Genomic DNA, 27,074 nt, shown 5'->3' on the forward strand with positions numbered 1-27,074 from the left:
CAGAATTGAAAAGCTGCTCCACAACACGTCTCTCCAGTGATGTAAGCCCCTCATGGAGATATCCCACTCCATTCAGCAGAGTCTCCTTCAGTGTGTTGTCATTCAGCTTATCCAGGTATGGAGCCAAGTCTTTTTCAGTGCAGTGCAGGAACCTGTGTAAGAATAAGATTGTAAACCCAGCAGTATCACAGCACAGTCCCTCTTGCCTCTAACTACCCCACTGAGAGTGGACCATTATCATAGTAGGAGCAAACTCTCATATCCCCATTAGATTATTTATATTGCGCCAATCTGAATAACTTGCCTTTGGCAGATTACAAAAGGGGACAGATATATAGCCTAATTGTACCATAGCATTATCAGAACTGTTGCCTCATTATCACCAGACAGGGCCAGATAACCCCATTAAAGTGTAGCATGACCCAAATTCTTATTACCCCATAATACTGTCACACAGAGAGAACCCCAGTATATCTTATAGCCATTACATTATGCCATCCCCTTAACAGCCTTACACAGGGACTTATCCCAAATTACAGGGAGAATACTAAAGCTCTTAGCGCATCAACTGCTGATAGGGGTGGTCTGTGACATTCAGAAGTGCCGACTTTCCAGACAGAAGCTTCTTCTCTGCTCTGATTTACACCTCACATTACTGAGGCACTTCAGAAACACAGGTGGTCAGCAGAGAAAACAACCCTCTGCCCATTGGCTCAAGAAGCTTTCCAGAGCATTAATACAGACATTCAATGCCAGATGCTGAAGTAGTGTACAACAGAGGCAAAGGTAGGCAGACAGGAAGATTTCCTTTTCTTCTTGACTTCCTCTACTCCACAAGGGCTATCATAGGAGGAATAGATTATTACAGTGAGAGATCCCTAGACAATCAAAGCAGCAAATTATCAGGATGAGAGCAAACCCTCACTTCTCCAGCATTATTATTATTATTGCTGGAAATCAGAGTTGACATGCAGACTATTAAAAAGAGAGATTCCTTCGGCTTTACCGGTGTCGCTGGACATCAGAGGCAGAAGTAGTCAGAATGTCTATAGCAGTCAGGCGTGTCTGTTTACGAGACGGAACAAAGACGATGGTCGGTTTCTTAGGAGAGTGTTTCATTATGGCATGGTACACAGGCTTAGCCATAGAAAGCAGGCGGGTCTGGGTGTGACTAATGTTGAAACCCTGCAACCAGAGAAAGAGGATCAACAATAAGCAATGAAAAAACAGATTCCTGCCGTCCTGAAAAGAAATGGCATGCAGGACACAGCAGAAGACACATCCCCCTCCTGTCCCTAAATAGTTACAAAACTGGTTAGGTTGAGAGGACAGACATTTATCAAGTTCGACCTTCTTACTGCATTACAGTTCTCTATGTGATGACTCAGGGGAAAGTGAATGCATCCCAGGTAATTCTGCATCACACAGATGAATTTTAAACTTACCTGTTAAATTCCTTTCCAGACTAATCCAGACAAGTGGGCATATCTCCCTGCCAGAAGATGGAAACAGAGAAAAAATGACTCAAAGATGACTCACTGTCCTTTTAGAAGTCTGCTGCTGCCTTCAGCTCTTCAGTATCCTATGTCAAAGCTAAGACAACCAAAGGCAATTATGTTTTGGTTCCCAAAACTGATACAACCAAGCAATTTCCATGGTCATTAATCCAGGAATTAGATAATCCCTACAACAAGGTCATGATTAGGCCAACTATTTTCAGAATGGACAATAATGTACTCACAGCTAGTTTTCTGAACTTGTCAGACTGACAGCACTTGATTGTGCTGATTGAGTGGCAAGAGCAGTCACAGCTTCCCTGGGCTGTTTCTGGACTGGTCTGGCAGAATTAAGGGAAAGGAAATTAAGAGGTACATTTAAATTTCACCTTCCTTATAGTCCATGCCAGACCGGTCCAGACAAGTGGGACATACTCAAGTTCCATCAAGATCGGATGGGAGCAAAGCCAAGGCATAGCCTCTCCTGGCTTGGCAAACAGAATAAGGTACTTAGAGCAGGGGGTACAGTAGAGACAAGGGTGCTGCCCTGCTATTATCCTCTGGAAAGAGATTCTGACTCTGCTTAGGATGACTCTTATGCCCTTATCAAGGGGGCTCGCTGGTCCTCTAGGACCTGCAATCTTTTGCTGGAGTGGGCTAAAGTATCTCTTTGATGCCTCCTGAAATCAATGCCTTAGAAACCACTGTGCTTTAACAGGACACATCAACAGACAAAAGACATAAGCAGAAAATGGTCACCTATAAACTTCTCAAAAGTGAACTAGATTGGACTTGAGAATGGTCATCCCTACCCTGGCTTACATCACCCAATTTTCTCAGTGTCATAGATGAGAAAAGAGACCAGACTAACAACAAGACTCAAAGAGAAGCTACCCTACATGGCTCAAGAGGAAGGGAAGCCAGATCCTTTCCAAATTTAGCTCAGGTTACAAGATGAGACTTCTTACTACACAGGACATGCACTGATGCCTCAGCAGACAGTGAAAGAGCTTCCATTACTGTGTTCCTTGCAGCTAACCAGAGCCAGTTTCTGCCCTCTGTGAGATTTGCATATTATACCTTCTCTCAATCTTTTCTGGTGGAAGGACAATATTGAAGAGATTAATTCCTTCAAGGGAAGTACTGTACTCTTTAGTCCTGGGGAAATTCTGTGCTACTGCAGAGCGCAGAATTTGTGTTGAATTCCCCTCCTGCGCAGTTGCTGTCCCACTCATGGTGAAGATGGAACAGGCCCTGGTGAGCCACGAACGGAGGCCATCCCACTCGTACCAAACATGAAGTAAGCCCAGACATACCACGAGTGGAGGCCATCCCACTCGAGGCGAAGTCGAAGCAAGCCCAGGCATGCAGCCCGCGGAGGCCATCACGCTCACGGTGAAGATGAAGTAGGCCCTGATGAGAGTGAGTGTGTGTAAGACTGTGAGCCGGGGGGGGGGGGGAAGTGAGGGGGTGTGGGTGCAAGATAAAGGGAGGGAGCCTATGTGAGGAAATGTATGTGTGTGTGAGAGAGAGGGAACCTATGTGTAGGGGAGTGTGAGTGAGAGAGAGACATATGTAGCCTGTGTGATGGTGAATGCATGAGAAAGGGAGCCTTTGTGAGGGTGTGTGCACCCAGGAGAGGGAGCCTGTAGAGGGTGTATGCATGTGTGTGTGCGTGAGAGAAAAAGGGAACCTGTATGAAGGGAATTGTGTGTGCGAGAGAGAGGGAGCCTGTATGGGGGGTTGTATGTGTGACAAGAGATAGAGGGAGCCTGTGTGTGTTTGTGTACGAGAGAAAATGTGTGTGTGTGTGTGTGTGTGAGGGAGAAAGTCAAAGAGAGAGATAGAGAGAGAGAGAGAGAAAGTGAGAGAGACAGTGTCACATAGGGAACCTGTGTGAGGGGCAGTACTGAAAGAGAGGTCAAACCTTGGGAGTGGAGAAAGACTGGACGAGGTTGCGCCAGAGGGGTAGGGGAGAGATAGTGGCATGTGAAGGGATTAGGGGCCTGAGAGGGCAAAAGTGAAAGGAGACTGGCCCAGGAGTAACTTAAAAAACTGGACAGAGTTACACCTGAAAGAGGAAATGACAACCTTCAAGTGACTGCAACAAGAGTGGGGAACTTCTTTTGTGAGATCCTCCATCCCGTAACACATGCAGCAATGGATAAGGTGAATTGTGTGAAGGTACATAAGCCATTCAGGATGCAGAGGGCTAGAATCCTCCTCCCAAAGGCACACCACCACCCAAACATGAGAGAGTGGCAAGAGCAGTCACAAAGTGAAAACATGCACATTGCACCTAGCAGGTATCAAAAGGTACTCCTACACATGGAAGAAAAACATATTCCTTGCTGGGGAGCGGATTCCCAAAAGAGGGAAAGCCCAACACTGTGCTGAGTCCGAGTATGCAATAGCTCCCCACCCACTACGAGGCAGCTCTACTGTGCAGTAGTGCCACAATGGAGTGAGTGCTCCTGCCCGACAGGCTCTTGGATCCAGCAAGGAACCAGCAGTGAGAAACAAAGCCTACTCGGAGAATGGGGAGTGAAAAAAACCCCTTCCTGGAAAACAAAATAGCCATATCACCCTTCTTTGAAGGAGAGAGCACAATATGAACGAGTCGTCCTGATCCTTGAAATCTATGTATGGGAGTGGGGCATAGTCGCCAACCCATGAGGTTCCTTTGATGACAATCAGCCGCTGGTGGCCGCCTAGTTGGACAGTAACGTCACCATGGCAATCAAGCATAGGGACATCAGTGAAAGCGGTCCAGTCGATCCCCGCTACCTTTCACCCCCCAGCTCCCCTAAGGGGACCTGCAAGAAAATGTAGATTCATAGGAATCTAAGCTCCTGCCCGAGCAATGAACTTGCAAGGGACTGTGCCCTGGAGGTTTCCCCAGGAAGGGGATCCCGAGCTAAGCCAAAATGGGAGGAGGGCTGTGAAGGTCTACCCCTTCCCAATGGGGCAGGGGGGAGAGGGGCTTCAATACTAATGCTCCAGCATCCACCCTAAATGTGAAGTGAATAGGAGTGCATTATCTGCAAAGACATCCCAGTGCACCGGCAACTGTGGTGCAAAAGCATGGGATGTCTTCCAAAAGGAAACACACCAGTGGGGACGAGTAATTGTTTCGCCACTGCACCTATCCTGTCGCCATCCGATAGCACCCTGGTGCCTGATGGAATCAACAGCGCTCATCTCGACAGTGTCAATGGCGTGCAATGATATCAAAATTGCCCCGGGCCATGTTGGCGCCTCATGGCGCCCCGGCGCACCACACTGCTCATGGCACTTGATGGCACCCATGATGCTTGACGGCGTTAATAGTGTATGATGGCCCCGAGGGCACCTTGGCACCTGACAGCATCCATGGCGCTCAATGGTGCTCAACAGCATCCATGGCACTCAATGACACCAAGTAGCCATGGTATTTCAATAGTGTCAAAGGTGTCTATGGTGCTCGACAGAATTCATGACGCTCCAGTGTCTGACCATTAGTGCTATGGCACGGATGTGCACAAGCAAGCGATTGCCCAACATCATGCTCACCCTCTCCCAAGAAGACTGAACTGTCAGGGCAAGCTGGCAAGCAGGAAGAGAGGCTACATCATTCAGGGCATCAGAGGTGTAGATTAACTTGGCACATGGAGACTAGTTCCCAGAAGTGCGGGGAGGATGAGCTCCCTTCCCCATACTCCGGTAATGCCTAGCAGTCGGATGAAACTTCATGGAACTCCTGCCTGAATGGGAACTCAGAGGCATACCATGGAATACACTGCCAGTCTCGCAAGGCACCTGATAGACTCAAAAAAATATTAAAGGAGAGGACAACACAACTAAGCTGCAGGTGCAGCTTTATTTATTTAAAACCTTTTTTATACCGGTGTTAGTGTGAACATCACATCGGTTTACAATATAACAAAATGAATAGAAAATACAATTAACAAGGGAATAAAACAGGTGGGCGAAGAGAATCGCGGGAAAGCAGAATAGAAAGTACAACTGGTGTAGAATTCTTAACATAGGTAACTAGTGGAACATATCCTAACTCCAACACTATGTAACTCCCATCAATCATCACGCTCCGCTAGTAATAGCGTTAATAGCCACCTCTTACAATGTTATTTATACATATATATAATTATCTGATCTTCATTTTCCTTCTCACTCCAAGTTATTGATTTCCTTGTTATATGTAACTGCTTTTCTGCACCATTGTTCTAATTGTAAAGTTTGTTATAATTGCACCCCTGTTTCTTGTGAACCAGCATGATGGGACTACCGTCTTGAATGTTGGTATATAAAAAACTTAAATAAATAAATAAATAAATATCATGTTGGATAATATCATGAATGCTAGTTATTATATACATTATATACATTAATAGAACAAAGATCACAGTATACGATGGTAGAAGAAGATGATTGATGGTTATAGCAGGGGGGGTTTGCTAGTCAGGAAATGCCTGTTTAAATTACCATGTTTTTATAGTTTCTTCCTAAATTTGAGAGAACATGATTAGAGACGGAGTGCTGAGGGCAGGAGTGCTGAGGCAGCTTTATTTATTAAGAAGAAAAACTCTGCAGGGTTGTACAGCGCATTATTTATTTATTTTTATTTATTTGGGGTTTCTTATATACCGATAGCCATTTGCACATCGTATCGGTTTACATACAACTAATAACTTGTGGGCGTAGCCCTTACAACGAACAGTAAAAAGAATGTGGAAAACAAATATACAAGAGATATATGTGTAATTAATCGCTCTATGCAACAATATACAAGGGATAAATATGTATATATAACAGGGAGTATGAAAGAGGGATTCTTAGACAACTATAATTATAAATATATCTTAAAGAGAACAATTATGATGTAGGGGTCATGATACTAGCAAAACAATAACCTTAAACTATACAAGGTTGTCATGAGAAAGTGTAAAAACAGCGGTGTTGAACTGAGTAAATCAGAGATTCAAAGGGTGGATCGGGGAGAAAATAGCATAACGGAGGTAAAAGTGTGTGGGAGAGAGAAGGGGGTGAGGGAAAATACAAAGGAGGGCGTACAAGGGGTAGGAGAGAGGGGTGGGTCATGAGTTACAAGGGGGTGGCCATTGGGTTAGGGGAGTAGCAGAAAACGCTAAGGGGGGGTGAGAGTCAGAAGCATGGGTTATCCTATCGATATCCTGTTGTAGGGTGCTCTTCAGTGGGATATCCTGTTGTAGGGTCTTCTTCATTGGGAGTGGGGAGCATGTGGGTAGGCCTGTATGAACAACCAGGTTTTTCGTTTTTTTTTTAAATTTAGGAGTTGAGGTCTCAGTGCGTATATCAGGGGGTAGGGAGTTCCATAGGGTAGGGCCAGCAAGCGAGAATGCTCTGTTCATGGTAGAGGTAAGTTTGATAGTTTTGATAGTCGGAGTGCGGAGGGTTCCTTGGAGGGCGGGGCGGGTGGGTCTGATGGAGGTGCGCGGATGTAGGGGAGGGGTGATCCAGTTGAGGTTTTCATTAGTCAGACTTTTATGTATAAGGGAGAGGGCTTTGTACAATATACGTGATTGTATAGGGAGCCAGTGAAGTTCAATAAGTGTTGGTGTTATGTGGTCCCTTTTTTTGGAGTTGGTGAGGATACGTGGAGCGGCGTTTTGTAAGAGTTGTAAAGGTTTGGTATGTGTTGAAGGGAGTCCAAGGAGGAGGGCGTTACAGTAGTCTATTTTAGAAAAGATAATAGACTGTAGAACAGTGCGAAAATCAGAGAAGTGTAGTAGTGGTCTGAGTTTTTTAATCGTTTGTAGTTTGAAATAGCAGTCTCTGATGACAGCGTTGATAAAGGGTTTGAAAGAGAGTTGGTTATCAATGATGACACCAAGGTTGCGAGTGTGTGATGAGAATGATGTCGATGCGTGTGAGAGAGGGATTGCTGGTGGTGGCTGCTTGTTGGAAATGATAAGTACTCTGATGATGGACCACCTCCACAACCCCCACCCCATGGTCCGACCACAGCCTCATCCAAGCCAAGCTTCAACTCCAATCGAACCCACAAAAAACAGACAACCGAATCATCAAATTCACCAAACCATGCTCCAGTGAAGATATCGCCGAACTGTTACCGGACGCACTAAAAACAATCAACCTAAATGACGTCAACACCGCCACAAACTCCTGGATATCTATCAACGCAGACATAGCCAACACATTATGTCCCACGATAAAAAAGGAAATCAAACAATCTACAAAGCAAAAAGCCCCATGGTACACCCCAGAACTGAAAACCTCAAAGCGAACACTGAGACAAACTGAAAAACAGTGGAGACGAATCCCCACCTCAAACCTGAAAGACAAATACAGAACGCTACTAAACAACTATACAACAGATCTCAACACAGCAAAGTGCAATTTCTACACGTCAAGAATTCATGATTACCAATTTAACCCGAGGACCCTCTTCGCCTATGTCAAAGACTTAACCAACCCCATCCAAAATGACACAACTCCTAACTCCAGCAACATCTCCAGCGAAAAACTAGCACAATTCTTCAAGGACAAAGTCGACAACATCATTGCCAAGATTCCCCAAACCCACAACGACCCTACTGCCATCCCCCCTACCATCCACATATGGTCACAATTCGCACCCGTTGCTTCTACAGAAATTGAACCCATCATCAAAAAAACAAACCCTGCATCCCACCCCTTAGACCCCATCCCCATCAAAACCCAAAAACTCATCAGAGAGATCATTGTCAAACCAATAACTTACATCATCAACTTATCCCTCGAACAAGGAATTTTCCCAGAAAAACTCAAAAACGCCATCAAACCAATCATCAAAAAACCTCAACTCGACAAATCAGACCCAGCAAACTACAGACCAGTCTCTAACCTCCCATTCTTAGCAAAAATCATAGAAAAAACAGTCAACAATCAACTTACAGACCACCTTGAAACCCATAATGTTCTTCAGCCAGCACAGCATGGTTTCAGAAAATTCCTCAGCACTGAAACCCTCCTCCTCTCCCTCACTGATACCATCCTCAGAGGCCGTGACAAAGGCAAATCGTTCCTCCTGATACTCCTTGACATATCAGCCGCCTTTGACACCATCAATCACAGAACACTCCTCACCAGACTTAAAGAAATTGGTCTTCAAGACACCACAATCAAATGGTTCAAATCCTACCTCTCAAACAGATCTTACATTGTCAAGACGAACTCATCTGAATCCTCTCAAGTGCCCCTCACACATGGGGTCCCACAAGGTTCTTCCCTATCCTCAACCCTCTTTAACATTTACCTCCTCCCACTATGCAAATACCTTTCAGATGCAAACCTCACCTACTTCGTCTATGCAGACTACATACAAATACTACTCCCCATAAACAAGTCCATTCAACTCACCATGGAAAAATGGAACAACCTCAGCTCAAATCTATCCCAATTACTATCCCAAGTATCACTATGCCTCAACCAAGCCAAAACAGAAATCCTTCACATCCACGATGACCGTCCCTCTTCTCCCCTCAAGTGCACCCCCTCCAACCACCCAGGAAACTCAATCAACCCGGGAGTGCCACAGATCTCACAAATCTCACTCACTCCATCCACAAGAAACCTAGGTGTAACAATTGACAGCCAACTCAACTTTAAACGACACATCTCCAATACAATGAAGGATGGATTCTTCAAACTTCAAACCCTGAAAAAACTCAAACCCCTTCTCCAAGCGCACGACTTCCGAACAGTCCTTCAATCAATTATCCTCTCAAAACTCGACTACTGCAACTCCCTTCTCATCGGCCTACCAGAAATCCACATCAAACCCCTCCAAGTTCTACAAAATGCCGCCGCCAGAATCATCACTAACAACAAAAAATCCTTCCACATCACACCTACCCTCAAAGAACTCCACTGGCTACCCATCACACAAAGAATCCATTATAAAACACTCACCCTCATGCACAAAAAAATACACAACAACAAAATGAACTGGCTAAACAACGCAATACATCCACACCCCACACAAAGAACTCTCAGATCCACCAACACTGGCCTTCTAGCCGTCCCCAATCTCAAATCTGCACACCTCAACGCAACCCGCAAACGAGCCATAACAATAGCGGGACCTACCCTATGGAACACCCTCCCCACCTGTCTCAGAAATGAACCTTCATTGCAAGTCTTCAAAAAACACCTTAAAACATGGCTGTTTTTAAAAGCCTTCCCACCCGACCCTTAACCTGCCCGAACGCAACACACCACACCCCCTACACAGTCTTCTCACCCCCCTGCATCCCTCCCTGACACTACTTCCTCCCACCCCACCGTCCCGCCTCCCTCCCCTCACCCCCCCACCATTATTCCTAAATTATTTTTATCAACAAGTCATTCATGTACATATGTTATATCCTATAACCTATTGTTATATCCTATAACCTATTGTTCCATGTACTACTGTTATAATATGTTATAATTGTTTTTTTGGTTACCATGTTATAATGTAAAATAGGGCTGATATCGCCCTATTCTCTTGGTTATCTGGAAACCGATGTGATATCTCGATTGAATGTCGGTATATTTATTTATTTATTTATTTTATTTATTTATTATTTTTATATACCGACATTCATCTCAATCGAGATATCACACCGGTTTTACATTCAGGTACTGTAGGTATTTCCCTATCCCCAGAGGGCTCACAATCTAAGTTTTTGTACCTGAGGCAATGGAGGGTAAAGTGACTTGCCCAAGGTCACAAGGAGTGACAGCTGGACTTGAACCTTGGTCTCCTGGTTCACAGTCCACTGCTCTAACCACTAGGCTATTCCTCCTCCCTATATAAAATAAATAAATAAATAAATAAATAAATGATAAGTATGGAGTTTCTATACTTGTGCGGCTGGCAAGGAGACTTGAAAAAGACAAAAGGGAGAAAATACAAAATAAATACCGTAAAATAAAGAAGGAAACAACAAAACAAAGGCTCTGCTAGAAAAACAGCTGCTGCAGCTCAAAAATGTCACAGCTGGGAGAGAGAGCAAGCTGATACCGTGACCACATGACTGTGGGGGGGGGGAAAAAAAAAAAGACAGAAGGGTTCTGCCTAGGGGGCATGGGATAAACACTGTGGATCTCTAAAGTCTAAAGAATGGAAATGAAGAAGAGTACATGAAGTAACTTGCTGGCGCAGTGGTTACTACCCTTAACCCATAAGTAGTGATACTGTTGATGCAATTCCATCATTGCTCTATGCTTCAACAGCAGGGGAAAAAGTGGAATTGGATTTGTACAGCAACCAATGAGGGCCTCGACTTTTACGGTCTGGGGAAACAAGAATGGGGGTAACATGTTGATTCGGCAGTTACTACACTTAATCAATAAGACTGATACTTTATGCAACTCAAATACTGCTCTCTACTTCAATGGCAAGACATAACAGGGAATTGGATTCAAACAGCAACCAACGAAGGCCTTGACTTTTACTGTGTGGGAAACTGATAAGCATGGGGTAACCTAGACGGCACAGTAGACACTACCATAAGCTTGCTGGGCAGACTGGACTGCCCATTTGGTCCTTTCCTGCTGTTATTTCTATGAGATGTCGACAGCTGCACATGCTCAGTAGAAGAGCATGTTAATAGCTCTAAAATCTTTGAGATCAAAGTTCAGTGACTGGCTCCATTGGAATATATCACCCATATGTGAGGACCGCCATCCTGTCTGTCCTCTGAGAAAGCAAACTGGCTTCACATAAACTGTGTTTTACATAGATAGCAGGATGGCTTAGCCATTACATGTGAGTGATGACATCTGGTGGAGCAGAAAGCAGAGTTGCTTACCTGTACCAGGTGTTTTCCCAAGAGAGCTGGATGTTGGTCCTCACATATGGGTGACATCATCAGATGGAGCCCTGTCACGGAATACTTTTGTCAAAGTTTCTAGAACTTTGACTGGCACACTGAGCATACCCAGCATGCCACTAACCGTGTGGCCACATGGGATCTTCCTTCAGACTCGTTTGTAGCAAAAAGTATGAGCGAAAAATAAAATAAGAAAACAGTATCGAACCCAACTCCACGGGGTGGCGGGTGGATTTTGTGAGGACTAACATCCTGCTGTCCTGGGGGACAGCAGGATGTTAGTCCTCACAACTCTGTTTTCTCCCAGGACAAGCAGGATGGTAGTCCTCACATATGGGTGAATAGCAAGCTATAGGCTGACTCAGAACAAAGCAGGCCAACCAGCACACACCATGTGCAATAGCCACAACAACTGGGGTGCTGCTGGCAATGATGAGGCAGCCTGAAATTCACAGCGGGTCGAGGTAGGATAAGTTGGGTTTTTACACTGGGAATAAGTTCCATAGGACAGACTGGCCAAAGACGGAGTCTTGTTGTCCAGACTTGTCGAGACAGTAGTGGGCTGCGAAAGTATGGAGAGAACTACACATTGCGGCCCTGCAGATGTTGGCAATCGGTACCGAATGGTAGTGTGTTACCGAAGTTACCATGGCCCTGACTGAGTGCACCTTCACTCGTCCCTCAAGTGGAAGGCATGCTTGCTGGTAGCAGAACACAATGCAGTCTGTCAACCAGCTGGAGAGAGTCTGTTTGCCCACCGCAACTCCAGGCTTGTTTTTATCAAAAGAATCAAGAGTTGGGTGGACTTTCTATGGACTGCCGTGCGGTCTAAGTAAAATGCAAGTGCACGTTTACAGTCCAAGGTATGCAGAGCTCACTCACCTGGGTGAGTGTGAGGCCTTGAAAAGAAAGTGGAAATCAGTTACCACCTTAGGAAGGAATTTAGTGAGAGTGCGGAGAAACACCCGGTCATGGAAGAACCTTGTATAGGGCGAGTAGGTCACAAGGGCCTGCAACTCACTGACCCTGCGAGCAGATGTGATAGCTACCAGGAAAATTACTTTCCATGTAAGATATCCGAGTTTGCAAGAGTGCAGGGGCTCAAAAGGAGGACTCATGAGCCTTGCAAGCACCACATTGAGGTCCCATGCCACGACCAGTGGTAGAAGAGGAGGCTTAAGCTGTAGTAAGCCTCTCAAGAAGCGACCCACAAGGGGATGAGCCATTATAGGGGCGTCCCCTATTCCTTGATGGTAAGCAGAGATGGCACTTAGGTGTACTCATATGGAGGAAGTCTGGAGACCAGATTCCGAGAGGTGCCAGAGATGGTCTAAGAGTTTCGGTGTGGGGCAAGAAAGAAATCTAAGCCTTTCTGTGTGCACCACAAGGTAAACCTCTTCCACTTAGAGAGGTAAGACTTCCACATGGAAGGCATTCGTGAAGCTACAAGGACTCGAGTGATGTTATTAGAAATGTTGAGGGGCTATATCATTAAACTTTCAACATCCAGGATGTCAAGGACAGGGTTTGGAGGTTGGGTGGCACAACTAGCCCGTGATTCTGAGTTATGAGGTTGGACGCCTTGCCTAGGCGAATGGGTTCCTGGACAGAAAGGTCGAGAAGAATGGGAAACCAGACTTGGCAAGGCCAATAAGGGGTTATGAGTATTACTGAGCCTCGGGCCTGCTGTAGTTTCATGAGAGTCTTCCTTATTAGCGGAATCAGAGGGTACGCATATAGGAGACCTGTGGTCCAGGGGTGAGCAAAGGCATCTCTGGCTGGATCTGTCTGGTCCTTGTGTAGTGAGCAGAACCGGTCCACTTTGCGGTTGTGCTTCAACATAAAGAGATCATTGTCCAGCTGACCTCACTGGTGGAAGATTCTGCTCGCTACAAAGGGATCCAGCGAGCACTCGTGAGGCTGGAATGTCCGGCTGAGGCAGTCCGCTACCACATTCTGCATGCCTGCTAGGTAAGTGGCACGAAGTAGTATTGAGTGCAACAGGGCCCAGGCCCAAATCTGCGCTGCCTCTTGACAGAGCAGGTAAGAGCTCGTGCCTCCCTGTTTGTTCAGGTACCACATTGCTATTTGATTGTCTGTTTGAATCAAGACAACCTTCCTGGACAGGCAGTCCCGGAATGCATAAAGGGCATACCGCATCACTCAAAGCTCTAGGAAGTTGATCTGACATGTTGCTTCGGCCTTTGTCCAAACTCCTTAGGTTTGAAGGTCTTCGATATGGGTTCCCCAACCTAGGTTGGAGGCATCCGTGGTTAAGGTCACCTGAAGAGCTGGTTGCTGGAAGGGAAGACCTGCTTGTAGGTTGGCCTTGTGCTTGAGTGGCTTGGTTCCACTGACCTCTTAGGGTCCATTGTGTCACTCATGGCTAAGCGTGCCATTGGGGTGATGTGGACTGTAGACTCCAAATGGCCGAGTAACGTGGGTAGTTGGCGAGCTGAGGCTACGTGCCGAGATGGTGAGGTTGGCGAGGCTACGTGCCGAGCTGGCGAGGTTGGCGAGCTGAGGCTACGTATCGAGCTGGTGAGGTTGGACAGCGTGGTTACGTGGTCGTTGGGTAGGAACCCTCTGGCCAATCTGGTGTACAGGTCTGCTCCTATAAAGGAGAGATGGTGAGACTGTGTCAAATGGGATTTCGAGTAGTTTATCAGAAATCCCAAAGACTGTAGAAGTCGTATGGTGAGACTGAGGGAGTCTAGAGCTCCTTGCCTGGACTGGCTTTTTGTGAGCCAGTCGTCTAGATACGGAAAGACATAAGAACATAAGAAAATGCCATACTGGGTCAGACCAAGGGTCCATCAAGCCCAGCATCCTGTTTCCAACAGTGGCCAATCCAGGCCATAAGAACCTGGCAAGTACCCAAAAACTAAGTCTATTCCATGTTACCATTGTTAATGGCAGTGGCTATTCTCTAAGTGAACTTAATAGCAGGTAATGGACTTCTCCTCCAAGAACTTATCCAATCCTTTTTTAAACACCGCTATACTAACTGCACTAACCACATCCTCTGGCAACAAATTCCAGAGTTTAATTGTGCGTTGAGTAAAAAAGAACTTTCTCCGATTAGTTTTAAATGTGCCCCATGCTAACTTCATGGAGTGCCCCCTAGTCTTTCTACTATCCAAAAGAGTAAATAACCGATTCACATCTACCTGTTCTAGACCTCTCATAATTTTAAACATCTCTATCATATCCCCCCTCAGCTGTCTCTTCTCCAAGCTGAAAAGGCCTAACCTCTTTAGTCTTTCCTCATAGGGGAGCTGTTCCATTCCCCTTATCATTTCGGTAGCCCTTCTCTGTATCTTCTCCATCACAATTATATCTTTTTTGAGATGCGGCGACCAGAATTGTACACAGTATTCAAGGTGCGGTCTCACCATGGAGCGATACAGAGGCATTATGACATTTTCCGTTTTATTCACCATTCCCTTTCTAATAATTCCCAACATTGTTTGCTTTTTTGACTGCCGCAGCACACTGAACTGACGATTTCAATGTGTTATCCACTATGACGCCTAGATCTCTTTCTTGGGTTGTAGCACCTAATATGGAACCCAACATTGTGTAATTATAGCATGGGTTATTTTTCCCTATATGCATCACCTTGCACTTATCCACATTAAATTTCATCTGCCATTTGGATGCCAATTTTCCAGTCTCACAAGGTCTTCCTGCAATTTATCACAATCTGCTTGTGATTTAACTACTCCGAACAATTTTGTGTCATCTACAAATTTGATTACCTCACTTGTCGTATTTCTTTCCAGATCATTTATAAATATATTGAAAAGTAAGGGTCCCAATACAGATCCCTGAGGCACTCCACTGCCCACTCCCTTCCACTGAGAAAATTGTCCATTTAATCCTACTCTCTGTTTCCTGTCTTTTAGCCAGTTTGCAATCCACGAAAGGACATCGCCACCTATCCCATGACTTTTTACTTTTCCTAGAAGCCTCTCATGAGGAACTTTGTCAAACGCCTTCTGAAAATCCAAGTACACTACATCTACCTGTTCACCTTTATCCACGTGTTTATTAACTCCTTCAAAAAAGTGAAGTAGATTTGTGAGGCAAGACTTGCCCTGGGTAAAGCCATGCTGACTTTGTTCCATTATTTATTTATTTTATTTAGTGATTTTTTATATACTGCGGCACGTTAATAACATCACCTCGGTTTGCAATAAACAATAATTAGCAACAAGCTTTACAGACAATATGAAATAATGTGAACATATGATATATCATAACATATCATATATAAATTAAGCACAAGTTAAGAACAAAAAACAATTAAACTAAAGATAATAATATTCTAATGTTAATGGCAATTTTAAATAATAAATGGAAGTAAGAGACCGATAAAGTAAAATTTAGCAGTCGTATAAAATCAATGGGCAGTGATAACTAGGCGAGTGAAAATGGATCAGAGAAACATGGTTAAGTAATAGGCATTTCAGAAACGGATGCTCATTGGGAGAAAGCTTGTTCGAACAGCCAAGTTTTGAGATTCTGCTTGAATTTCTTATGGCAGGGTTCTAGACGCAGGTCTGTGGGCATTTTGTTCCAGATGTTGGTTCCGGCAATTGTGAATGAGCGGTCTCTAGTAGCAACGTGTTTGATGTGTTTAAGTGAAGGGGTGGCGAGTTTGGCTTGGTGCATTTTTCTTATTGGTCTCTTTGATGTGCAGAAGATAAACTGATCGGAGAACCATTGCATATCTTGGTTATAAATCAACTTATGAATGAGTGTAAGGGCTTTGAATAAAATCCTAGATGCTACCGGAAGCCAGTGAAGGAACATGAGAGCAGGAGTAATGTGTTTATGGCGGTGCGTGTTAGTAAGCGTGCTGCAGCATTTTGTAGCATCTGTAGTGGTTGTATGGTGTTTTTAGGGAGACCAAGTAGTATGGCGTTGCAGTAATCCAGTTTTGACAATATTGTGGCTTGTAAAACTGTCCGGAAGTCATGGGGATGCAGAAGCGGTTTGATTCTTTTTAGAGTATGTAGCTTGAAAAATCCGTTCTTGATTGTAGCCGTGATGAATTTCTTTAATGAAAACTGATTGTCGATGATAACGCCAAGGCTGCGGACTTGCTGTAACTTGAGAATGTCCGAAGGTGGGTGTTGGGTAGGGTTGGCGGACATGTTATTGTGAGATGTGATGAGGAGCTCTGTCTTGTTAGTGTTTATTGCCAGGAAGTTTTCAGTAAGTAGTTTTTTTATTTCCACCAGAGCAGAGTCCCAGATTTTCTGAGCATTAGATAGCGAATCGTTGATGGGGATGAGGATCTGTACATCATCTGCGTATATAAAATGTGGGAGATTCAGTTTTACCAGAAGTTGACAGAGTGGAGATAGGCATATGTTAAAAAGTGTAGATGAAAGAGCAGATCCTTGTGGAACACCTTGTGCTAGTTTTCTGGGTTTTGATACATGGCAGTCTATTTTAACACTGTATGTCCTTTCCTTTAGAAAAGATTGGATCCAGGATAGAGCAGTGCCTGCAACGCCAATCTGTGAAAGGCGGGAAAGGAGGGTATCGTGATTTACAGTGTCAAATGCCGCAGAGATATCAAGAAGAGCCAGTAAGTAGGAATGACCAGTATCGAGGGTTTTTAGAATAGCATCGGAGAGTGACACTAGAAGTGTTTCTGTACTATGGTTCTTCCGGAAGCCATATTGTGATGGGAAGAGTAATCGATTTTCATCTAGAAAGTCTGTGAGTTGTTTGTTGATGACTTTCTCCATAATTTTAGACAAGAAAGGGAGGTTCGAGACTGGATGATAGTTGGCAGGTTCTGAGGGATCCAGGTCAGCTTTTTTGAGCGTTGGCTTTATAATTGCATGCTTGAGTTGCGTTGGAAAAATACCAGACGATATAGATTTGTTTATAATGTTAGCAATGGGAGATGCAATTCTTGTAGGAATGGAGAGTAGTGTTTTTGTTGGCATAATATCAATCGGGTGCATGGCTGGTTTGATTTTTTTGAGGGTCGCTTCAATTTCTGATGCTGTTGTTGTTTCGAAGTTAGAGAGAGTAGCTGAGGTGATCATGGTGTTAGTGGTCAGTAAGGGTACTGGTGGAGAGGGCATAGTGAAGCGTGTCATGATATTAGCAACCTTGTTGTAGAAGTAGGTAGCTAGCTTCTCACATTTGTTTTCATCCTCGTTGTCTGAGTTGATGTTTATAGGTGGGGTGATTATACTAGAGACATATTGGAATAGGGCACGCGGGTTGAACTGGTATTGATGGATTCTTGCTGTACAATAGTTTTTCTTAGCTTCATCAGTAGTTTTACGATATTGGTGGAGTAGAGATTTGTATTTTTGTAGTTGTGCTGTATCTTGGTTTCTATGCCATTTCTTTTCCAGTTTGCGGAGTTCTAGTTTCATTATTCTAAGGTCTGTGGTGTACCAGGGTTTTTTATCTTTCTTCTCAGAGCCGATCTCCTTCATTAGTAGTGGACAGAGTCGGTTTGCAATGTTGCTTGTAATTTGATGCCAAGAGGAACAAGCGGAGTTGGCGTCATAGAGGTCTAGTTTATGGAGATCCTCTGTAAGCGCATCAATGATGTCTTCAGTTTTGCATTTCTTTCTGAAATGTATGGTTCTTTTCTTAGGGGGTGGCGTGTGGGGGTTGCAGTTGAATGTGCAGCGAGTGTTGATTCGGTGGTGGTCTGACCAGGGTATGGGGGTGCATTTGGGGAGTTCAGTGCGTAAGAGAGAGTTCGTGAAAATAACATCCAAGGTGTGTCCTGCCTTGTGTGTGGGACCCGAGACCAATTGTTTAAATCCGAGTGCATTTAGTGTAGAAAGTGTGGCTTCACATGCTGGAGTAAGTGGGGAACGGTCAAAATGGAGGTTTAGATCTCCTAGGATGATGGCAGGTATGTTGATGTCAATGTGTTTGGTAATATATTCAGTGAGAGGTGAAGGATTTTTTTCTAATAAGCCGGGGGGGGGGGGGGGGGCATAGATTAAACAAATTTGTAGGTCTTTTGATTTAAATAGACCAATTTCAATCTTGTTAACAGGTGAGGTGGATTGCTGAGTGATATTGTATTTCTTTTTTGCAGCCAGTAGAAGTCCACCTCCTTTCTTTTTTGGTCTCGGAATAGAGAAAATATTGTATAAGTCTGTTGGTAGTTGATTTATTATGGAGACATCTGAGCTTTTTAACCAGGTCTCAGTGATTGCACATATGTCGGGGGAATCATCAATAAGTATATCACCTAATAGGGTGGCCTTTTTTAGTAGGGATTGTGTGTTCAGAAGTAGGATTGAGAATGTCATTAATCCTAAGATTTGGGTGATAGGAGAAGTCATAATTGGAATGAGAGAATTGTAGTATGCGGTGTTAAGCTTAGTTCTCATTATTTTAGTGGAGAAGTTTGAATATTTGAGAATTGGAATGTGGGATGTGGTCATGGTGAATGTGGTTGGCCTAGTTAAGATTAGTTGCTGTGGCATGAAATTCCGTAAGAGGAATTCAGGTAAGGAATGAATATTGGTGAGAAGAAGAATTCAATCAAGGAATTGCCTATGTACAGATATTCTATTCACTCCTTATTCAAGGTCTGTACTTCTTATATCAGGTGTGTTGGTCGAATGAAGTCAGCAGCTAAGTGCTAGGCAGATGAAGTCAGAATGAAGTCAGAGGCTGGTTGGTTGCTAAGTGCTGAGCGTATGAAATGTGATCGAGGAAATGAGACTAGAGAATGGAGATGGGGTCCTGAAGGTATCTGTAGAGGACTCAGTTCGTTAGGAATTTGTTTAGTGAGATGGTTGGATGTAAGAGATGAGGGTGCTGTAGGATGAAGGAACCGCAACCGTGACGCTGCCGTGAAGTCAGAGGTGGCCGTGCTCGTTTGTATCTTTGAAAAGTTGAGGGAATGGACTCCGTGCGGAGGGTGTATCGTGCTAGGGGACTTCCGCTATTCTCTCTCCAGTTTCGTGTTCCTGCTTTTTCTTGTTGGAAGCTCGAGTGTCCTTAAGAGGTTGCCGTATCCCTGTCTCGCATTCATTGGAGTTCGTTGAAGTAAATAGGTTGAGCCGCAAACGTGCAGGGTAGGAAGGGTGAAGGGCTGCTCAGGGGCTGCACGAAGGGGCGCATAAAGGAGCAGGCCCCTTTGTCGCGCACCTTCGGCACGCGACGCACAGCGCCGGACTGTGATAAATTTAAAAGGCCTCAGGGCCTTTCCGGATTGGCTGCCGGGTTGCGGGCGTGACCAGCGGCTGTGGCGGCGAAACGGAGCAGGGATGCCGCGCGATCGGCTGCGGACCCTCCGTGGGCAAAACGTTAAAGACATTAAACCATGTCTTTCAATATGTTCTGTGATTTTGATGTTCAGAACACTTTCCACTATTTTTCCTGGCACTGAAGTAAGGCTAACCGGTCTGTAATTTCCAGGATCGCCCCTGGAGCCCTTTTTAAATATTGGGGTTACATTTGCTATCCTCCAGTCTTCAGGTACAATGGATGATTTTAATGAGAGGTTACAAATTTTTACTAATAGGTCTGAAATTTCATATTTTAGTTCCTTCAGAACTCTGGGGTGTATACCATCCGGTCCAGGTGATTTACTACTCTTCAGTTTGTCAATCAGGCCTACCACATCTTCTAGGTTCACCGTGATTTGATTCAGTCCATCTGAATCATTACCCATGAAAACCTTCTCCATTACGGGTACCTCCCCAACATCCTCTTCAGTAAACACCGAAGCAAAGAAGTCATTTAATCTTTCTGCGATGGCCTTATCTTCTCTAAGTGCCCCTTTAACCCCTTGATCATCTAACAGTCCAACTGACTCCCTCACAGGCTTTCTGCTTCGGATATATTTTTAAAAGTTTTTACTGTGAGTTTTTGCCTCTACAGCCAACTTCTTTTCAAATTCTCTCTTAGCCTATCTTACATTTAACTTGCCAACGTTTATGCTATATCCTATTTTTTTCTGTTGGATCCTTCTTCCAATTTTTGAATGAAGATCTTTTGGCTAAAATAGCTTCTTTCACCTCCCCTTTTAACCATGCCGGTAATCGTTTTGCCTTCTTTCCACCTTTTTTAATGTGTGGAATACATCTAGACTGTGCTTCTAGAATGGTATTTTTTAACAATGACCACGCCTCTTGGACATTTTTTACTTTTGTAGCTGCTCCTTTCAGTTTTTTTCTAACAATTTTTCTCATTTTATCAAAGTCTCCCTTTTGAAAGTTTAGCACGAGAGCCTTGGATTTGCACACTGTTCCTCTTCCAGTCATTAAATCAAATTTGATCAAAATATGATCACTATTGCCAAGCGGCCCCACCACCATTACCTCTCTCACCAAGTCCTGTGCTCCACTGAGAATTAGATCTAAAATTGCTCCCTCTCTCGTCGGTTGCTGAACCAATTGCTCCATAAAGCTATCATTTATTCCATCCAGCAACATTCTCTCTAGCGTGTCCCGATGATACATTTATCCAGTCAATATTGGGGTAATTGAAGTCTCCCATTATTACTGCACTACCAATTTGGTTAGCTTCCTTAATTTCTCTTAGCATTTCACTGTCCATCTCACCATCTTGACCAGGTGGACGGTAGTATACCCCTATCACCATAGTCTTCCCCGACACACAAGAGATTTCTACCCACAAAGATTCAATTTTGTATTTAGTCTCATGCAGGATGTTTATCCTGTTGGAATCTATGCCATCCCGGACATAAAGCGCCACACCTTGCGGCATAACTGTGCATCCATGACTGCCAGGCATTTCGTGAATACTCGGGGCACCAAGGCAAGGCCGAATGGCAGTACCTTGTATTAATAATGCCTGTGTCCCATTACAAATCGCAGGTATTTGCAATGAGGAGGGAAGATTGCAATATGGGCGTAAGGGTCTTGAAGGTCCAGAGAGCAGAGCCAATCCCCCTGTTGTAGGAGAGGGAGCATGGTGCTCAGGGACACCATTCTGAACCATTCCTTGTGAAGAAATCTGTTTAAGGCATGGAGATCCAGAATAGGCCGGAGGCCAGCGGTCTTTTTGGGGATTAGAAAATATTGGGAGTAGAACCCTCTCCCTTGCTGAGTCGCGGGAACCGGTTCTACGGCCCTGGCATGCAGACGTTTTGAAAGCTCTGACTCGAGAAGTGCTGTGTGAGCATCCCGGCTCCACGCTGGAATGGGTGGGGAGTCTGTGGGTACAACTGAAAAATTTAGACGGTAACTGTGGGTTACGATGAACAATACCCATTGGTCCATGGTGATTGGGCGCCAATTGGTTGCAAAATGGCAGAGGCGGCCTCCCACTGGTGAACCTGGAAAGGAGTCAAAATCCAGTTGCAGGACCAGATTCTGGAGTTGGCTGCACTCTAGGAATTCTCGGTTGAACTGCGTGTCCTCTCTGAGAAGCCTGAGTACGGGACGCAGGAGGATAATAGCTGCGTGACCTGTAGAATTGCTTCCTGGTGTCCCTACGTGTGCCCCTGTGGGCTACAGTTGACAGCTGATGCAGGGTCTCATGATGATCTTTTAACTGACAATGGTATGGGTAGGGGCGGTCGTGGTTGTTTCCCGTAGACAATGGAAAAGTGCAACATACCTGTGGCAGCGGCAATGTGGGAGTTGTGGGAGAACTCCGCCCAAGGAAGAAGCTCCGACCAATTGTCCTGACGATCGTTTATATATGCGGAGGAAGGACTTCAAGAAGCAGTTTGTACGCTCGGCTTGTCTATTGGCTTGAAGATGGTATGCTGTTGTTAAACTGATGTTAATGCCAAACATTTTAAAAAGAGTGCGCCAATATCTGGCGATGAATTGTGGGCCACTGTCAGAAACAATGTCCTTGGCACATTTAAAACTAATCTGAGAAAGTTCTTTTTCACTCACGCACAATTAAACTCTGGAATTTGTTGCCAGAGGATGTGGTTAGTGCAGTTAATATAGCTGTGTTTAAAAAAGGATTGGATAAGTTCTTGGAGGAGAAGTCCATTACCTGCTATTAATTAAGTTGACTTAGAAAATAGCCACTGCTATTACCAGCAACAGTAATATGGAATAGACTTAGTTTTTGGGTACTTGCCAGGTTCTTATGGCCTGGATTGGCCACTGTTGGAAACAGGATGCTGGGCTTGATGGACCCTTGGTCTGACCCAGTATAGCATGTTCTTATGTTCTTAACTGGGCCACTGCGTCCTGGATCTTGTCCCCAAACAGGTTTTCTCCTGTACAGGGGAGATCTGCTAGTTTGTCCTGCACTTCCGGGCGCAGGTCTGAGGCCTTGAGCCAGGCCCAGCGTCTAGTACTAATGCCCGCTACCGAGACTATGGATGCTATTTCAAGAGAGTCATAAGCAGCTCTGACCTCATGTTTACCTACTTCCAATCCTTTTCATTGGATGGAGGACAAGGTCTCTTGATGTTGCTGTGGTAAGGTCTCTGCGAAGTCCTGGACTTGCTTCCAGAGATTCCTATTATATTGGGTCATGTATAATTGGTATGCTGCTATTTGCGCTATTAACATGGACCATTGAAAGACTCTGCGCCCCAATGCATCCAACGCCTTCTGTTCCTTGCCAGGAGGAGCAGAGGAGTGTGGACGGGATCTTGTAGCCTTCTTTTGGGCTAATTACACCACTAGTGGCCTGAGACTCTGGAACTGACTCCCAGTGGAATTGAGATTGCAAGCAGATGTAAAATTGTTCAGAAAAAATGAAAAAACATGGCTGTTTGGTATTGCTTTTAAGAATCTGGAAGCAAAATAGGCAAAGAACCTTTTATTCAATCCTTTTATTATATCTTATTCTAATTTCTTTTAAATAATTTTAGTATATTGTTTTACTCTATTTTATGTAGGATGTTGTATTTTATGCTATTATGTTTTAAATTAGGCTGTATTTATGTTTCTACTTTGTAATCTTTTAAATAAGATGTAAACCGCTATGACTGCTCAGCTGAATAGCGGTATAAAAATGTTAACAAATAAAAAAATAAAAAAATAGTGAATGGTGGGGCAATTGGCTTTTTTGAAATCCAGGGGCTTGTTGGATCAGGTATATAGCATCTGTCTTCTTGTTTACTAGAGGTACAGTACCCGGATGGTCCCACAGGTGATGCAAGAGGTCAAACAGAACTTTGTGCACTGGTATCGCCACTACCTCTTTTGCAGCATCTACGAATTGTAAGACCTCCAACATTTTGTGGCGAGCGTCCTCCTCCGTTACCAGTGGAAATGGGATGGTTTCAGACATCTCTTTGACAAAGCTGGCAAAGGAGAGGTCCTCCAAGGGAGAACAATGCCTTTCTTCTGGAGGTGAAGGCTCTGAGAGCAATTCATCGGAAGCTTGTGAGGAATGGTCCGAGGATGCATCATCCCATGGATCATAGGGAGTTTCTTCTTCTCCCACCGGGCTTCCTGAGGAAGGATGCCAGAGCCAAGAGGGCGTGAAGGCATCGATGGATGTTGAGATGGCATCAATGGATACGGTGCTGGCATTGAGGGCACAGAGGTAGATGAGGTGCGCTTAGGCACAGACAGTCCCGATGGCCCTGGAGCAGGTACTGGCATTAGTGGATCCCATGCCGGGATTGGGCCGGAAGTCACCTCCCTCCTCCTCCAAGGAAGTACCGTATTTTTCGCTCCATAAGACGCACCTGACCATAAGACGCACCTAGGATTCAGAGGGGAAAAATTTAAAAAAAAAAAAATTGTGCTAAACCGGCTCTGCGTCTGGGTGTCTTATGGAGCAAATTAGGGGAGTGCATAGTTTTTTTTTTCTCCCCATTTTGTTTTCGGGTCTGGGGAGGGCCATTTCGGTCCACTCCCCAGATCAGAAAATTTTTCTTTCTGTGGGAACCCCCAAACCCCCCCCCCATCCCCATCCCAACCCTTTAAATTAACAACCTCCACCCCCCTGACCCCCCCAAGACCTGCCGAATTAATTTCCTGCAACCCCCCCCCCTCCTGACCCCCCCCCCAAGACCTGCCGAATTAATTTCCTGCAACCCCCCACCCTCCTGACCCCCCAAAGACCTGCCAAACGTCCCTGGGGGTCCAGGAGCGGTCCGGGAACGATCTCCTGGGCGTGAGCCGTCGGCTGCCAGTAAACAAAATGGCGCCGACGGCCCTATGCCCTCCCTATGTCACTGAGACCGACCGCTGCTATTGGTCGGTCTCAGTGACATAGTGAGGGCATAGGGCCGTCGGCGCCATTTTGTTTACTGGCAGCCGACGGCCCTATGCCCTCACTATGTCACTGAGACCGATCGCTGCTATTGGTCGGTCTCAGTGACATAGTGAGGGCATAGGGCCGTCGGCGCCATTTTGTTTACTGGCAGCCGACGGCCCACGCCCAGGAGATCATTCCCGGACCCCCGCTGGACCACCAGGGACGTTTGGCAGGTCTTGGGGGGGTCAGGAGGGTGGGGGGTTGCAGGAAATTAATTTGTCAGGTCTTGGGGGGGGGGGGGGGGGGTTGTAGGAAATTAAGTCGGCAGGTCTTGGGGGAGTCGGGGGGGGGGGGGTGTTTGTTAGATTTTTGTTTGGTTTTTTTTTTATATTCGCTCCATAAGACGCACATACATTTTCCTCCCACCTTTGGGGGAAAAAAAGTGCGTCTTATGGAGCGAAAAATACGGTAATTTTTCCATTTCCTAGTGTGTAGCCAGATGGACTCAGGATCAGTGGTATGTACAAAAGCTACTCCCGGACAGTGTGAGAGGTTGCCCGTAGCCCACTTAGTACTGCCCTTGCGAAGGCTGTGTCTTCTCAGGCCTGAACATCCAGCTGTAGAACCTGGAGAAGGTGTGTAGGGAGGACCATGTCGCCGCCTGACAGATCTTGGCAGACGACAGCAACTTGATTTCTGCCCAAGAAACTGCCTGGGCCCTAGTAGAATGAGCTTTTAACCTGTAGTGGTAAGGGATTTCCTGCCTCTATGTAGGCTGCCTTGGTTACTTATTTGATACAGCGGGCAATGGTTGCCCGCGAGGCCGCTTCTCCTTGCTTCTTCCCGCTGTGAAGGACGAACAAGTGATCCGTTTTGCGCACCGGTTCTGATCATTCCAGGTATTGTACCAGGAGTATTCAGACATTGAGATGGCGAAGAAGGTGTGAGTCTTCAGAGTCCTTATGTTCATCCTGAGATGGTAGGGAGATGGTATGGTTCAGATGAAACTCGGAAATCACTTTTGGTAGGAAGGAGGGAACGGTGCGCAGCTGTATAGTTCCAGGAGTGAACCTAAGGAACGGTTCCTGACAGAATAGTGCCTGTAGTTCGGAGATGGGACGAGCTGAACATATTGCCACCAGGAATACCGTCTTCAATGTTAAGAGGCATAGTGACAGACCACGTGTTGCTCTGAAGGAAGCCTCTGCTAGGAAGTCTAATATCAGATTGAGGTTCCATAGGGGGACTGGCCACTTTAGGAGTGGTCGGAGTTGTTTAACCCCTTTCAAGGAAGCGGGATAAATCCAGATGGGTTGATAGCCGGATACCGTCCACTTCGGCTCTGAAGTAGTACAGTGCGGCTACTTGGACCTTGAGGGAGTTGAGTGACAACCCCTTCTTCATACCGTCCTGTAGGAACTCCAGAATCATGGGGATCTTGGCTGTCCGCAGGAATATCCCGCAGTCCTCTCACCAGGCTTTGAATACTCTCCAGATCCTTATGTATGACAGGGATGTTGAGAACTTGTGCGCGCGGAGTAGGGTGTCAATAACGGCCTTCGAGTAACCTGAGTTCATCTGGCTCCACGTTAGGAAAAACCCCATTTTATCAAAAGCTAATATATCCAGATCTCTTTCTTCTTAATGAAAGAAAGAATTGCCATGTTAGTAGATTGTACCTGCCTATTTTTGTGCCCAGACCACATTGCCTTACACTTGGTTCATATTAAATCTAGTCCCTCACTTCACAGTCATTTGCTCATGGTCTGTTACAACAGCAAATCTTGCCAATATTTACAGTGTGATTCCTTAGAGCCAAGGTAACCAAGGTAGCAGCCATGCATAACAGAACACTAAGAACATAAGAACATGCCATACTGGGTCAGACCAAGGGTCCATCAAGCCCAGCATCCTGTTTCCAACAGTGGCCAATCCAGGCCATAAGAACCTGGCAAGTACCCAAAAACTAAGTCTATTCCATGTTACCGTTACACTTCTTATCAATTCCATTAAGACCTGTTTGGCATTTCATCCCAATCTAGTGTCACCTCGCATGACATCAGGTCTCTCTCCCAGCCACAGGCACTCGTGCCACCTCACATGCACATCAAGTCTCATCTCTTCCCTTTCTTTGGGAATATGGGAAAATTAGTTCTTACCTGATAAATTTCGTTCCTGTAGTACCAAGGATCAGTCCAGACCGTGGGTAAAGCCCCCGTTCCAGCAGGTGGAGACAGACCAGAGTTCTGAGGCTTGCCTATATAAGGACGGAACCCACCCAGGAACCCTCAGTATAACCATTGTCTAAGCAGAAAGGTATAAGATCAAGCAAGTAACAGAATAACTATAAATGTAATTTAAACCAACAAATAACAGTACAATTGAATGAACTGTGTAAACTAAACGCTCTTGTATAACTACCCCTGATCATCGTAACGATGCTTCCGGTGCCTATAAGCAAAATCCAGGAAGACGATGCAGGAATCAAAGAAATCCTATAAGAAGGAAAAAGACAAAAAATACCTGGAAAAAGATTTGAGCGGACAGAAAAGAACGGGCG

General features: G+C 45.2%; 1 protein-coding gene across 1 annotated transcript in view; it reads right to left on the reverse strand.

Annotated features, from left to right (window-relative positions):
* The window catches only part of SNRNP200 (small nuclear ribonucleoprotein U5 subunit 200), a 915,618-nt gene that overhangs the window by 239,539 nt on the left and 649,005 nt on the right, over nt 1-27,074 (reverse strand). Inside the window, exons 33-34 of the mRNA XM_029604465.1 lie at nt 1,007-1,185; nt 1-152 (exon numbers count right to left, since the gene is read on the reverse strand). Coding sequence (XP_029460325.1) covers nt 1-152; nt 1,007-1,185 — 331 coding nt within the window. The remainder of the gene's footprint in view (nt 153-1,006; nt 1,186-27,074) is intronic.

The sequence above is a fragment of the Rhinatrema bivittatum genome, chromosome 5, assembly GCF_901001135.1.
Source record: "Rhinatrema bivittatum chromosome 5, aRhiBiv1.1, whole genome shotgun sequence".
NCBI classification, from domain to species: domain Eukaryota; kingdom Metazoa; phylum Chordata; class Amphibia; order Gymnophiona; family Rhinatrematidae; genus Rhinatrema; species Rhinatrema bivittatum.